The following is a 15,616-nucleotide window of genomic DNA, read 5'->3' as shown; positions in this document are numbered from 1 at the left end:
TTTAATAAAGTGTTGTCTCTACACTGTGTACTGTGTTAAAGTACAGTGTGTGATCAGTATCAGCTTAACATTAACAAGTCACATGAAAATATAATCACACATTTTTCCCACTTTTGTTTTTTTTCAGGACTTTGCCACCAGAGCAAAAGTAGCAGTGCAGAAACTCATCCAGAAGGTTGGATTCTTTGGCATTTTAGCCTGTGCCTCTGTAAGTAAAATCAAACATTATCTTTTTTTCTTCTAAAATATTTTTCACTCCTGATATGGGGTTATCAGTGTAAATAATTATGTCATTTCCTGTTATATTGCTGTGTTATATTGACATTTGTGCACCATTCAAGGGAAAAGCTGAATTGTGCTGAATTGCACAACATATGAACAAAAAATTAAAAATTATAAAATGTATGTTTGATAAGTAGCAGATATTCTTATGACACACTCAGTGATTCTCTGTATGTATACCTGTAGGATACACATGGAAGCTAAATGTGCAGAAGAGAAAACACTTAATGGGCTTATTATTGTGTTAGATTGTTTCATCTCTGTCATTTTATCTATATGATTTGTTTTGTATTTCTTGAGGTAACTGTACATAATATAAAGTCTAATCATCTGTGTTGCTTTTTTCCTCCCAGATTCCAAATCCCTTGTTTGACCTGGCAGGAATAACATGTGGACATTTTCTGGTCCCCTTTTGGACTTTTTTTGGTGCAACACTCATTGGGAAAGCAGTCATCAAAATGCACATTCAGGTGAGCTGCAGTAAAAAAAACTATACATCTATATAAATAATGCCACAGTTGATTTTTCTAAAAGAGTGTTCATAAAAATACTGCTGAGACTTGTGAACACTGGATATATAGTACTTGTCTTTTATCTTTTCTATTCCATACTGCAGAGAAAAAGCTAAACTTATGTGTGCCAAAGTTTGAAATATGCATACATCTTTAATATAGTTCAGAGGGAGAAGTGTGTTAAATAATGTATCACTCTCATGCACAGCATCTCTGTACTGTACTGCTGGCAGTAAGGAGGCCATTTTGTGCAGCCAAAGTAGGGGCAGTCAACCATTTTGTGATTGCAGCTGCAGCAGCCCTACTACATTGTACAGTCAACTGGTCAGACCACAGCAGATTGAGAACTTATAGGAAAGTAACAGATACATCCTAACCCTTGAATAAGAAACTACTGTTAAGAGACTTGGCATCACAAATGCTTTTTCTAATCCTGGAAAATCCTCAATTTGCGTCCAGGAATTTGCAGTATGTCTGTGATTACCGTCAGGGGCTCGACTTTCTGTTTTCTAAGCAAATGCTGGAATTTACTGGTTGTGACACAGACAGGAAGGGTTAAAAGCAAAGCATTTTCCCCACTCGGCTCATTCCTTATCATAAGCAGAAAGCATTGTCCTGGCCCAAACTGAGAAAAAAGTGGGGGCGGGGGGTGAACCTAGTGAGCGCGAGCTAAAGCAGATAAACATTGTCTGTGGGAGGTGATGGAGAAAGAGAGAGGGAGAGATGGAGGGGGAAGAGAGGGAGGAAAGGAGGGGTTGCATGCATGGCAGGCACAATCACACACACAGGACCAGATTACACCCAGGGGTCCCAGGGGCCCCTACTGACAGAGGTGTGTCCCTCCCTGGCTCACGGAAAGAAAGACTTCACCCGGCTCTCCGGCATGTCTGGGGGGCCCCAGTCTCTCCTGTATCTGCTTGGTTTAATTTCCTTCAAGCTCAGGTTTTGCTTCTAATGCACCAGATTCAGTGGTTTATTTACTACAGTGTGTGAGCAGAAAACAAGAAGTATAGGAATAAAGCACACAGGAGAGCAGGTGATGTTCTCTCGCGTGGGCCAAGAGGGAACAAAAGGGGATTTTGAAGCTTGTTGTGTGTGTGCGTATGTGTGTGTGTGTGTGTGTGTGTGTGTGTGCCTGTGTGTGTGTGTGTGTGTGTGTGTGTGTGTGTGTGTGTGTGGGCATAATACTCTGAGCAGCCTCAATGCTTCAAAGCGTGTTTTTGATCTGGATTTGTACCTGTGCTTCAGGTGTGTTCTCATCAGTCTCCAAGGAGAGAGGTTTTTTTTTTTTTTTAATTCTGTGCTGCTTCTGCCTTTTATGCTCATTAAGCTTCACATCTGAATGTATGCTGCTGAATAGTTAACGTCAGTGCCTTTGTGACACAGCAGGTCACTTGAGGATGGCGGGTGATGCCATGGAAATACACATTTCAGGCCCTTGAGATAGGTGATTTTGCTGAGGGCAGAGGAGTTGTGAGGTGTGGCAAAGGTGAAATGAGGGAATTATTATGTGTAGCAGAAGTCGCAGAGTTATTGTAACACCATGTGACATTTTAATCTCTATTTATGTATTGCTACAGTTGCAAAAACAAGGCGTTCAAAGCAGGATGTTCTCACTTCCACATTAGTGTCAATTCACTAAATGTAGCTCACGGTTCTTGATAATGAGAGGTCATTTTCTGTAAACTATTGAGAACTGACGCTTTCCCCTTCCCCTGTGCCTATGTGTGAACGACTAAAGGGATATGACTGTGAGGCTCTTAACGGCATCATCAGTGAAGTGAAATCGGCGAGTCAAGACCATGTCACCATTAGTTTCCAAGTAGACATATTTAAGGCATCTTAGTCAGATTTCCTGTGTTGGCCATCTTGCTGTCCCCTCCTCCTCGCTCTGTGTGGGGTCGTAAATCAGTTGTCAGTTTCTGTGAACGTGACTGCACGAACACAGTGTTCAAATGCGTTACCCCAGAAAGTATAAGTGAAACTGAGGTGACAAAGTTGCAGTGAGGGTCTCTTGTTTACTTTGTGCGAGGTGCAAAAATAGTGCGATGGAAAATGTTTTTTTTTATTTTATTTTTTTTTATAACTTTCAAAATGTGAGGCACCATGGTGACATGAAAACAAGGTAAGAATAGCAACAAAAAAACAAACCAGAAACAACTAAAGATAATAATAATAACAAAATTGATAAAAGATAAGATAAAGTACAAACATACACACACACACACACACATATATATATATATATATATATATATATATATATATATATATATATATAACCTCTAAGCCCCCACATCTCCTCCCACTCACCCTCAGATCTTTACTGTAATCCATCCATCTATTCACAGGTCTCTCACTTATTCTATTGCTGCCCTTTTTCATTCACTTTGTCATTGTAAGTAGGTCATACAATGATACAAGTTAAATTTCAGGGAAAGGTGAATGCTAATAAATAAAAAGCGAGTGTACAAGTTAGATAAACAATCTATATTAATATCATTAACATACAACTGGAGGGAGAGAAGCAAATGAAGAAAATAAATAAATACATGATAATAATTATAATAATAATAACAAAAGGATATGCTCCCCGTTTGGTTGTTGGCTCCTCCTAATATTGTCCTATTTATCCAATAGCAGTCTATTGGCTGTCTGTATGTCTGATGAAATTGTTGTTGTTAAACTGAGGTGCAATAGGCTCATGTCCTGTGTTGTCACATTTTGCCCCTTCTTTCTATATAACTCTCTCATTTGGTCCATAGTATGTGTCTCTTTTTTATATTTTAATTGCTCAATTTCTTTTACTTGTTCCATTATAAAAATGTTTTTAATTGTTGCAGATGCTAATTAATTAAGTTTTGTTATTTTTGTGGCATTTTGACTGCAAGTCTTTCACTCATGCTGTCAAAGCTATAACAAGATCTTGATGCTTGACACTGACACAGATGAAAAGACAACCAAATGACAACACACGTACAAGCTGGATGACATGTTATATAACCATACAATGAACACTGTGACAAAGTACTGATCAAAGAGACCTGTCACATGAAATTAAAATTGTCCTTGGAGCGTCCTGGTGCTGAGTTATGAAACTGTTCTGTTCAACACACAGAACATCACTTTTATATGGTTCTGCAGCGTAAGTGATGTGAAAAAATATGTAAAAAGTGAATTTCACACTTTCATTTTTTTTGAAATTGTGTTGGAACTCATTAAACAGTGGTTAAAATCCTCCACATCAGGTCACATTGTGGCATTTGACTCTGAAAACCTCAATAATATTATTTATCATTATAATAATATGACAATATATCATTAATAATACATAATACATACATAGATACATACATACATAATATAATAATATATAATTAGTATAATTTCCCAACTCAATAGCCAGTTTAGGTCCACTATTAGGACTAATCTGCCTGTCAGAAAGTAGTGTTTCATTTTTTTTGATCAAAGCCATTTAGCCAATTGTAAAAGCATGATGAAAAATATTCAGGTTTCTCATGAAGTTCAATGTAATTGTATTTATTTTGTATGTGCTATCAGCTCCTAATTCAAGCTACACATTTATATTGAGTGAAATATTCAAATCCAAGATGACATTTTTATGGATCCATCATTACATAAAATGGAAAATTCTAGATGTCTTGTGTATCATTTTATACACTTTTCCCTGTAATTCAGGAGTATATATTTAGTATCTTTGGAAACCTTAGGATCTGGACTTGAATTTAAAATAAGGTTCTGTGGGTTTGAACAATCCTTTTCTGCACAACATGAGTTTGTAATGACGGACCCGCCAAGAGCTCAGTTGGGTCAAGCCTTTCTAACAGCATGTGAATGGCAACTAGATCAAACCACGTTTTAGTGGTCCAAGCGCATGTTTATAAGAATACAGTAACCTACAACAACTACAACTCTGCGGGAGAGTAAAAGGACCTTGAAAAATGTGGTCAATTAGTGGGTGCGTGTTGCTGCCCCCCTCCAAGAGGACACAGAGCTGATATGAGACAGAATAGCTGCCAGTCGCCTATCTGTCCCTTCTGGCCCGGTGACTAAGCAGGAGTCAGACAGAACAGGAGCCGGCCTCCAGACCCCCTCTGAAGCAATGACACATCTCATTTGATTCCTCCATTCCTCCAGCCATCCATCCTTTACATACACTCACACACACACACACATACACACACACACAGACTCTTCTGACAACAGGCTGTGTGATGTGCTGACCTCGTGTACTGTGTTGGTGGTGTGTCATAGAGCCCAGACCTTTTATTTCTTGCCCTCCATGACAAAAGGGCGTCTTCATGGCTGATTTTAGACCAAACCGCCTTGGTGGTGCAAGGCATGAGTTTTGGTGTAATGGGAAGGGTGTGTGTGTGTTTGTGTGTATGTGTGTGTGTGTGTGTGTGTGTGTGTGTGTGTGTGTGTGTGTGTGTGTGTGTGTGTGTGTGTGTGTGTGTGTGTGTGTGTGAGAGTGAGTGTGTGAGGGGGAGTTAAGGAATTACTTATCAAAGTATGATGCACACACTGCCTTATTCTGCACCCTAGCAGTGACCTCATGGTTCAGCTACTGACTCGTTGTTTCTCTGTGTGTTTCTTTGTCATACAGAAACTGTTTGTGATCGTCACCTTCAGCAGGCATATAGTGGAGCAGATGGTCTCCCTCATCGGGTGAGTAAGCCCTAACGGGTGTGTATATGTGTTTGTGTGTGAGTGTATGCGTGTGTGCGCTCACCAAAAGTACCTTGTGGGATGTACAGCATCACAAATGAAAGAGTTAATGCAGAACTTGACGGTTGAGACCTTTTTTAGATGCTCATGTGGCATTCAGGTAATTTATGTTCCTTTGCGTGAAATCTGCCTCCTCCTCTTTCGTGACTCGGATGAAGGTCACACAGAGTGAGAGGTGGCTTTGAATTAAACATGGTGATCTGGGATGATGACTTGTTGCTTTATCCTGCTTGAAATACTTTGAGCAGACCTTGAAACGTGGGTATTTTGTCACATTCTGTTCTTCTTTTGGCTCCTCACACCGCTGTGATAGTCTACATGGTTATTAATGGCATGGATTTTTCCACTGGATGAACATGTTCTGGCTGCTACACAGGACAGGATGAACTCTTGTCTATCACAGAAACCTCCTCTCTGCTTTATCTCTCTTCATGCACCACCGTCAGCCTTGTACCTACCTGATCTCATAGGGAGCACAAGCCAAAAAAAGAGGGCTGCTTCTCAATGTCTCGCCATGATGCAACCTTTTTCCTCCATAAGGCCCTTTGGGTGTCAGACCTCTCAGGCAGGATGTGCTAATGCTTATTGGGCAGGAACCTCTTTGGAGCGAAGAAGAAAGTGTCTGAGTTTCCGGTGTGAGAGAGATAAGAGATTTCAGAAAGGAAATTAATTTGTGGCGGTACTTGTGTAGGCCCGACTGGAATCAGCAACAGTGTGCATGAGGTTATTTTTCAGGATTAAAAGACTCGTTTTATCATGAAACCATCAGCCACAGATTGTTTTGGAAGATATAAAACCAGTCAAACTGAAAACAATTTAATGAAAATGCTAAAACCTAAAAATCACACCAACACACATACACATACACACACGCACACTCTCTCTGGGCCTCTGGAAAATAAGTGTTGAGTTGAATGAGCCTTGGTGCTGGGTGTGGGAGCTGATGGGTGCCATGATGGGTGTCCTTGTAGAGATGCCAGGCGCTGCAGCTGGAAACTGCCATCGACACACCTGCTGGTGGGAGTGCCGTTTATTACACACACACACACACACACACACACAAATACAGAGACTTGCACACTTCTTGTCTCACACTCAGACACACACACGCACACTTGCCGCACTGAAATCAGGCGATGAGATTGCATCAGCTCTCTTCCTTGCCATGTTGTCTTTTTATGTATTTCCCTCGTTTCTAAAATGAATTTTGTAAGACTTCAGGTAGAGACTATTCAACAAGTTCTTATTGCTCTTTTCTCTGCATATATATAATTTTTTCTTTTTTTTTTAGACAGTTTGTGAATCTAGTTTTAATGCTGCAACAAAAACTGTGTCACAAGCGAGGTGTGATCAGTGAAGCTCAGTTAGCACAAGCCTTACAAGAAATGTAAAAAGTTTTTAGACACCCCTATATGTTTACATATAAGTATGTGCGTGTGTGTGTTGGGTTGTGAAAACCCTCTGCCCTCTGGCTGTCACAGTTCAATGAGCTGCGTACTCAGAGCAACAGATCACTGGTTATTGACAGGTTTCAGTTTGAGTCACTGCTGGCTTCTTCTCTAAAGGAAGTTTCCCTCTTTACAACTTGTCAACCGTCAGCTTCCTTCCTCACTGAGGCCCTTCCACCTTCACCTCTTCTCTCTGCTAGTCTCGCTCTCAATCACACATCACCTTATGAATGGGTGACAGTCTTTCGAATTTAACCCTTCAGGCGCAGACAGACCGCAGAGTCGTGTTAACTATGCAGGTGCTTGAAAATAAAATTACACCTTTACTGCTAAACTGCAGGCACCTGCGGTTGCCCCCACCCTCTCCGCACGTACACGAAGCCTTGACACCCACACACACTCACAAACTAAAACATTTGTCCTCTGGATGCCCTCGTTCTTTTAAATCAATTATACTTATCAAACACCTACAAATATTTTTTTGTCACCTCAACCACATTCACCTCAATAAGACTCTTCTAGATTATACCTTCTGGATGTTCATATTTGACATAAATCAGCAAATCTCAGGAAAGTGTTTAAAATATTTTTGGAATTGCAGTAAAATTTTTGGAGGGCTTTTTTTAGTTTTATTTGGATTTGAGTTTATGGAAGCTATTTTCAGCAAAACTTTTTTTTCTTGATGTTGCATTAACAGATTCCTAAAATAATAATTTAGAGCCATGCTCTTAGGAAATGTTTATTTCTGAAAAATCTTACACTAATGATTCATTTGTTGTTTGATCTGACTGTTTAACTGTCTTTGATTATCAAATTAAATTTGCTTTGAACTAAATGTTTTTACTGATGATTAAATATAGACATAAATTGTGTCTTTATTGTGGGTTTTTAATATTGATGCTCAGTTTGTTTTTGTTTGCTTGGCTCTGGCTTTAGTCTGTGTAAACTGAGAGAATAGTCTCTGTCTTTGTGGGTGACTGAAGTGACCGTTGGACTTTGGCTGAAGTGATTTCATTCTTGCATGACATAATACAATACTACACAATTCATTTCCTGCTCTTTGCCTGTCAGGTGAGCTAGTTGGCACACACACACACACACACACACACACAGGGCACAGTAGTGTGTTGAAATATTAAATGATGACATACTGAAACTCACATCAAAAATAAGAAAACACATGTTCAATACTATAACTGTTCAGTGTGTTCTAAAGTTATTTCTGTTTTTAATTAATTATGAATAAAAAAAATAATTAAGATAATTTATCAGCTTCCTGACAAAACACACAATAACATCTTTCACTATGATCCCATCAGAATTTGTACAAAATAGTAACATGCTGTTTGTTCAAAACTTAAGGAGTCATTTCACCCAGTGAATCCCCTGAACCGCATGTTGTAGGGTGACCTTTATTTCTTCATAAAAACCTGATTTGAGTTTCATAGTATATGGTAGTGAAAACATATTAACATATTCTTTTGATGAGAACAAATGTGTGTGTGTGTGTGTGTGTGTGTGTGTGTGTGTGTGTGTGTGTGTGTGTGTGTGTGTGTGTGTGTGTGTGCGTGTGCGTGTGTGTGTGTGTGTGAGGGGGAGTACGTATCCAAGCATTATATATTTGAGTAGCATGTATATTTCCTAACTTAGATGTGACAGTGGAAAGCCGATGAGATCAGAGATTACTATAAAATATACAAACACAGGCTACCGGCCAGATGCTGCAGTATAACTATCAACAAGTAAAACTTGTATGTTACAGCAGAATAGTTAGGTTCATGTTTTATTTGGTTAATATTCCTGCAATCATGACAACGGATGATTTTTGTATTTACTCATCAGGGAGTGTCCACTAAATCTGCAAAGGTTTCATTAAGAAAAAATTGTTTTGCAACACTGGCACTTGAAAAATAGTTGTGGCAATCAGAGCTGTGCATCATGATATAGTCATGATGCATTATGTCTTGCTCAATTTATTTATAAATTATCTTATTTCCAAATATGGGCCTTTATAGGGATATTTTTTTAACTTTTCACTTATTCATCAGCAGTTTAAGTCAAGTAGTTTTTCTATGAATGACAAATGGAAAACAGTGTGTTACTGAAATTCAGCCTCACAAGAGAGGTTTGGATCTTAGGCTTACAAGGCTCTAAAACTGTCAACAGCCATTTTCATCACCCCTGGTAACAAAAATGACCAACTCCAAAGTTTTGTTTTTTTTTTACCAGCTGGAAATAAAACGTAGAGAATATGCAAAGGACTGTTTTTTTAGAACAAGTTGAACATAAGTGGCTTAAAATTTCCATTATACATTTATGACTGTCTGATGTTCCTTTTGAGAGCTAGACCAAAAAAAAAGTGGAAAAATAAGTTCTATCCTTTGACAGTTGTTCAATCAAGTGAAGAATTCTTCCTTTTTCAACTGTTTTTCAAATTACAGTCTGTTTGGGACGAAAAAATGTGTGTCAGACATTTCAAACCTGATGTATTACTTCTTCATGTGTATTGTAGAAACAGATTATTTTATTTCCGGCAGATGTGTTTAATTCTTGTTTTCCTGCCATGCAGAGCGTGATGGTTAAATCTGCAACCTTCTGTCAGCGGTACCTGGATAGTAATAAAGATAGTTTGGCTTTGAACTGCCACAAAGTCACAATAAAAGCCTCCACAGATGCCTTTTGGGCTGATAACAAGAACTGATAACCAGGTTGGATGGAGCTGTGTGTCTGATCAGACTTGTTAGGTTCTTGCGTCCTGTGACTAATGTACAGATGTCTCTTCTTCAAAACCAGCCGTGCGTGCACAGTCATTGTTTAAGTCAGGAGAAAATTCTGCAGACTCACATTGAATAAGGCTTTGATCAACATCTGAAGCCGTTATATATCAAATGCTTTCATGCTTTTATTTAAGTCTTCGTTTTGCTTTTTTTTTCCCCCACTAGTCACTAAAAACTCCACAAAGGTTTCTCATCTTTTATAAGTCTTGAGAGTTTGTAGATTTGATTAACAAATAAATATCAGGCATTGTTTTTGAAAATGAATGTACTTCTGTTTTTATAACTAATTTTAAACTTTTAAATTACATTATATCTCCCAAATCTGTCTATATACCTACACTCTCTGGATCTCTCACTAAACACTATACACTCTGAGAAAAACCTTTAAAATTGATGTCAAACACTTATTAATGACAAGTGTCCTTTCTTATCCCACTACACGCAGATTTCCTCCCTTGAATTTTTTTGAATTTAATAAGCAAGTGAAGTCAATAACCCTGGAAGCACTACAGAGAAAGGATAAAGCCCTGCTAATGTGCTCCATATAACTGCAGAGTAACATATTCATCTTTTTCTGTGCTCAATCCTCCCTGTCCTCCTTTCTCTTATCTGAGCTGGTGCTTCATTGGTCAGTGAGGTGGTGATATACAGCAGGAAGAGCTCAAAATCAACCCGCATGTGCAGTAATGGAACAGGGAGCTTTCCTGTGTTTGACACGCTGTCTGGGCCTCCAGACTCTCCTTGTTTTATCTGTTGTGAGTCGCTGTGTTTAGGCTGAATTGCTGACTCTGATTTGTACCGCTTGTTTTCCAGCAGTCATATGTGATGATATGTGAACAGGAAAAAACAGAAGTCTTCCCTAATTATGAGAACAGCTGTGGTCATGAGGCCCGTCGGGTTGCTTTGGTGTTGATTCCTGCAGACGGTGAATCACCAGCACTTCCAGTTTGTTTACACCTTGTTAATGGTGGGACTGGATTTAGTTTCTGTAAAGGTCTGAGAGAGGACAAAGTGTGAGGTAGGTTATGGTGAAGATTATCTTTTTGAGAGTGAAAAGAGAGAAACAAGACAGGAAGAGGGACACCATCACAGTTTCATCTTATTGCATCTCATTATCTGACTTCACACTGGTATTTTAAATGACAGTTCTAAATAATCCATCATCTTGATTGAATCAGCCCCTCTCCCTGACTTGTATATTGTGCTTAGACTTAGACTTTGCTTGACAAATCCTTCAGACTCATGTGTCAAGGGAGGAACTATCACTGTCAGGCTCTTGGGGAGAAAGCCATTGAGATGCAGAGAGGAAGAGTCGAGACCTGAAAAGATTATCCAGTAGAAACCGGTGTGCTAGGATCGTGGGGGGGTGGGGGGGGGGACCCTGCATGTCTCCATGAGAATGCACCCATTTACATGTGAGTCCATCTCTGAGGCGTGAGTCCATTACCAGCACAATGGGCCTGCAGATGGCTCTTCTGCCGCACAAGGCTGTCAGCATTAGGGGATCACAGCAGGCAGCTCTGCTCGGAGGGAGGCCAGGGGAGAGTCATGGGTCAGGGCAGGGCAGCCGGGGGTTGTATGAGCCACTCACTGGATCATACTGGAACTTTCCAGATCACACAGCACTGTAATAATGTAATTATAATCAGAGTAAAGGAAGATTCCAGTTGTTTTAACCGGTATGAAGCACCTGAACCAGGTAGTCTAAAGGTTGTTATTGGAGTAAGCATAAATCAATTGGATTACTTCTCAGACTTTCAAATTACTCTCTGCATTTACACTCTCTGATCTAGTTTTTCTTTGTTTTGGTACTGTGTTCGTGCCAAAAAAGATCACAGGATAAACTGGATTCAAAGCTGTGTGTTAAACTGTGAGAAAAACACATTGTTTTGAGGGAAACAGCAACACAACTTTCATGTCACAATTAACACTTAAAGTAATAGTTTATGTTAAAGGTATACTATGCAGGATTTGTTTGTTGGTGTTTGTAAACACAGCATTAAAAGTTGGCCCCTCCTCCCCAGCTCAACGCCAGAGCGAGAGAGAGAGAAGTTGTGGTTGAGCGAGCCAGAGTGTGAATGAAGAGAGTGAGCAGTGCCGGCGAGAACAAAGCCGTGAATCAGATAAATAAAACTTTATGCTCTGATTGTTTCACAGTGATTACGTTCTAAAGCACAAATGAACACGCCCACACCTCCGCACAACCTTGCAGGAAGGTGCTGCATGGCCGGATTTTGTGTGAATGCAGAGCTTCATCCTGTCCGCTGTGGCCTCTCTGCTCTGCGTGTGTGTAGCTCAGCCCCGCCCTCGGTCAAGCAGACACACAGACCTGCAGCTTTATATATATCCATGACACAGAGCAGAGTGGAGCAGAGGAGAGACGGAGACAGCGATGTAATCTAGTCGCGACGCTACAAGTCCCGACCTCACATCCTGCGCTCTGTTGATGGCTGGCGGCTACACACCCACTGCCCAATGGTTAACGCCAAGAAGCCTCCCAAACACAGCAAAATAATAAGAAATAAGAATAGACAGACAGAGGGCAGAGTCTCTGTAGATACATACACTGCCACACACTTCTAGTGGATCATAAGTGCTGATTGAGAGAGATTACTTTTGTATGAGTCTATACATTGTTTTTCAGGAAAATCCTGAATAGTATACCTTCAAGGTCTCTTTTAAATTTAAATGTGATTGAAAAAAGTCAACAATCAATCTAATCTGTTTCTTCCCACCACAAATTCTCCTAGACATTAATTCAACTGAGTCACTGTGAACCATGCAAATCAAACTATTCTGGGTATTCACAGTAGTGCAGTTATTTGCATGCTTGTAAAAGTACTGAAGTACTGGAGTTACCGGAGAAAAGTCTGTTACTATTCGTTTCCACTGAATTTCACCCAACTAGAGCACAGTGTGCCCTAGCTCATATAGAAACTACGTTTGTGTGGTTTCATACTGAAACCTGTAGGGTCTGGTTTGAAGGTAACTGTGCGCATGGTCTCGTGAGAGCTGAAAGTTACCTAGCAGGGAGGGATTTTTTTGTCTTATGCTCATTATGTTCTTATCTTATCTTTTTGTTCTCTGTATCACCACATAAGTCTGTGTGAAGCAGAATGCACCAGTTTGGGGCAATCACGATCAATCAATATGTTTTGTCCTTTATTAAAGGAGAACACGGGTAAACTGATGGAAAATCCTAAATATAAATGTATTTCTTTAACCGTTTACACCTCGGCCACATCACTGCTCCTATAAATAGTCCTCTTTGAGCCATATGAGCAAAGTCTTCCCGTTAACCCAATCTGCAGGAAGGGAGTATTTTTGATCCTATTAGTCACTGAGATCTCTGGTCACCTGAGAAGCGCCTTGACAAAGATGGCATTGATCAGTCATTCCATGGCATGCCCTGCTCTACGCCAGCCCAAACGCAGTTAGACGCCTCACTTAGTATGACGGGATCAGAGGCAAACAGGGCAAGACAGTGGGAATGAGGGATAGAGCGGCACGTCGCGGCCGACTCTCTTTTTATACAACGTCGTTAAGTTTAATGCGAGGCCCTGCGGGGCGTCCATTTTCTCATCTCCCCCGCCTTCATTCTGATTACCTTGGCCCCCAAGCTCTGACAGAAATACAGAGGCAGTAATAGACAGAGAGAGGTTTGAGTCTGAGCCAAAAGGTCTTACCACACCATTTAGAATAATATTCAATCGCTCAAGAAGACTTCTTCAGATAGTGTACTATAGGCTTATTTCTGTGGTTAATAGCACACTAAGGGGCTCTGAAGAGGTGCACAATGATCCGAATGTAATTGTAGCTTTGATGAGTAAGTGTGTATGTGTGTGTGTGTTTGTGAGAGAGAAAGAAAGACACAAAGAAAGGGAGAGGTCAGCTGTGCGTTCCAGGTCTGGTGTCATGTTATGTGCCTCTCGGGTACAGTGTGTATCCCAGGACTTCCTGCTTTATTCATCCCTGATTCATTTGTTTTGGTCCCCAGTCTCACACTCTGTGCCGCATTGCACATGCTGCTCGCTCATCAAATCATACCTACACATGCTCAAGCCAAGGCTATGAAGTTACTGATGTATTTATTCATCAGGATGGCAGCCGGCTTGTATGTTGTTTTAGGAAACAGTACGCCATTGATTCAGTTTTAGAACAGCTCATTTATCAGAGGAACACAACGTGACCTCGAGCTCTTAATCAACGTCATCCACTGAAGTCTATTGTTCAGTAAATCCCATGAACATCGTAATGTGCGATGTAGTTTCATCAGTTGTCATGAGTATGTGTGTCTGTGTACTGTGAGAGGAGTCATCACAGACAGGCCCTGACTCAGAGGCCAGCCGGCCAGCCGTCCGGACCCCTCTCCCTCCCCGTCCTGCCTCCACCACACCTCAGTCAAAACAGAAATATAGTCCCTCATCAGACCAGTTCACAACAGCAACAAGTTGTGGAGAGGGAAGAGAGATGGCAATTCTTCCCGTAAACATGCTCTGTATTGTCTGGTCACGGATGATCCGTGTTAAGCCTCTGCCTGAAAACCAGGGCAACTATAAATCTTAATTATGAGGAGGCTGTGTTTTATTTGTTTTATTCCAGACATATAAATCATTTGCTTATTATTTTACTTTGTTAAACCTCAAAGATTGACCAGTGTGAATACAATTTATTACATTGCAAATCATACAGCTATGAAGTCTTTGCACACACATATAACTGTTTTAATTGAGAAATAATGTAGTGTTTTGTTTTTGGCTGTGTTGGACCTTTTCTACATTTCATCAGTGTTGTTGCACATTTAAGCATACAGTTGGTTGCAGCTTACAGACACAGACATCCGGAACTTTCACTTTTCTGCATTAGTTAGCTCCTAACCACAGCCTCAAAGTAAAACTATACTATATATATACCTGATCAGGATCAGGCATCAGAAAATTATAAACCACTTTTAGCAATTTGACAATTTTTTGCTTTTGTTGTGTAGAAAATTTGCCACAAAAAACTAATGTAATTGATCTTGCTACATATATTTATGCTGAATTACTCTCACTCACTAGAACATATTGTTTTGAAGCGGAAGATATATAGCATTTTGTGGCTTTTAACAGGTACGTTCGCAGTAACCTATGTGGTTGTTTGAGCAGCGTATCACAGTGTATATGAACCACATACACTATACAGGCCCACAGTGCACTGTATACTGCAAAACTCCCACACATACACTTTTGTGCTCACTGGATAACCTGCTGTGTTGGATTAGTGACATACATTGCGTTTATGGGACAGTCAAGCTTCAAACAGTCTCAAGTTCTCATTTATTCCACGTGCCATTAATTTTCCACCCCATGACCTCGTTTCTTTGGTGTGTTTCTGCCCTTCACATTTATTTAACATGTCGTAATGTGTTCATTTAACCTCTCTTGTATGTTTCAGTGTTCTGTGTGCTTGGGTTCTCTGACTTGCTGCACCAAAGTTTCCCATTTGGGACCAATAAAATGTAAACTGAAATAGAAATACAGTAGGTGTGGTTATCACCGGGTCATTAGGTGTTCATTTGAAAAGAAGGCTAGACGTTGTCCCATAGGAAACAATGTCACCATAGATCCCATACAGCGGCCATTCCTCCAAGCATGACATCACAGGATGGATGGAGACTCTCTGAGTAACCAGCAGTGCCCTACACCTCTTCTTCTTCTTCTGTTCCTTTGCTGCCTCCTCTATTTCCAGCCTGTCTGTCGCCGCCGTTCTACAAGTAGCATATACATGTATGACTTGTCTGGATGTGTCTACAGTCACAACTGACTCATTGAACAAGCCTTTCTCACCTTGGAAGCGTCCAAGCCTG

The 15,616-nt window shown here is 40.3% G+C and overlaps 1 protein-coding gene across 10 annotated transcripts in view; it reads left to right on the top strand.

Annotated features, from left to right (window-relative positions):
* LOC122995288 (vacuole membrane protein 1-like) overlaps nucleotides 1-15,616 on the top strand; it is a 65,084-nt gene that overhangs the window by 38,912 nt on the left and 10,556 nt on the right. For all 10 annotated transcript variants that reach the window (XM_044370390.1, XM_044370391.1, XM_044370388.1 and 7 more), the window contains 3 exons: nucleotides 128-208; nucleotides 636-752; nucleotides 5,422-5,483. In XM_044370390.1, the coding sequence (XP_044226325.1) occupies nucleotides 128-208; nucleotides 636-752; nucleotides 5,422-5,483 (260 nt within the window). The remainder of the gene's footprint in view (nucleotides 1-127; nucleotides 209-635; nucleotides 753-5,421; nucleotides 5,484-15,616) is intronic.

The sequence above is a fragment of the Thunnus albacares genome, chromosome 13 (genome assembly GCF_914725855.1).
Source record: "Thunnus albacares chromosome 13, fThuAlb1.1, whole genome shotgun sequence".
NCBI lineage: Eukaryota > Metazoa > Chordata > Actinopteri > Scombriformes > Scombridae > Thunnus > Thunnus albacares.
Note: the sequence above shows the minus strand (reverse complement) of the source record. Positions and strands in the feature narration are given on the sequence as shown.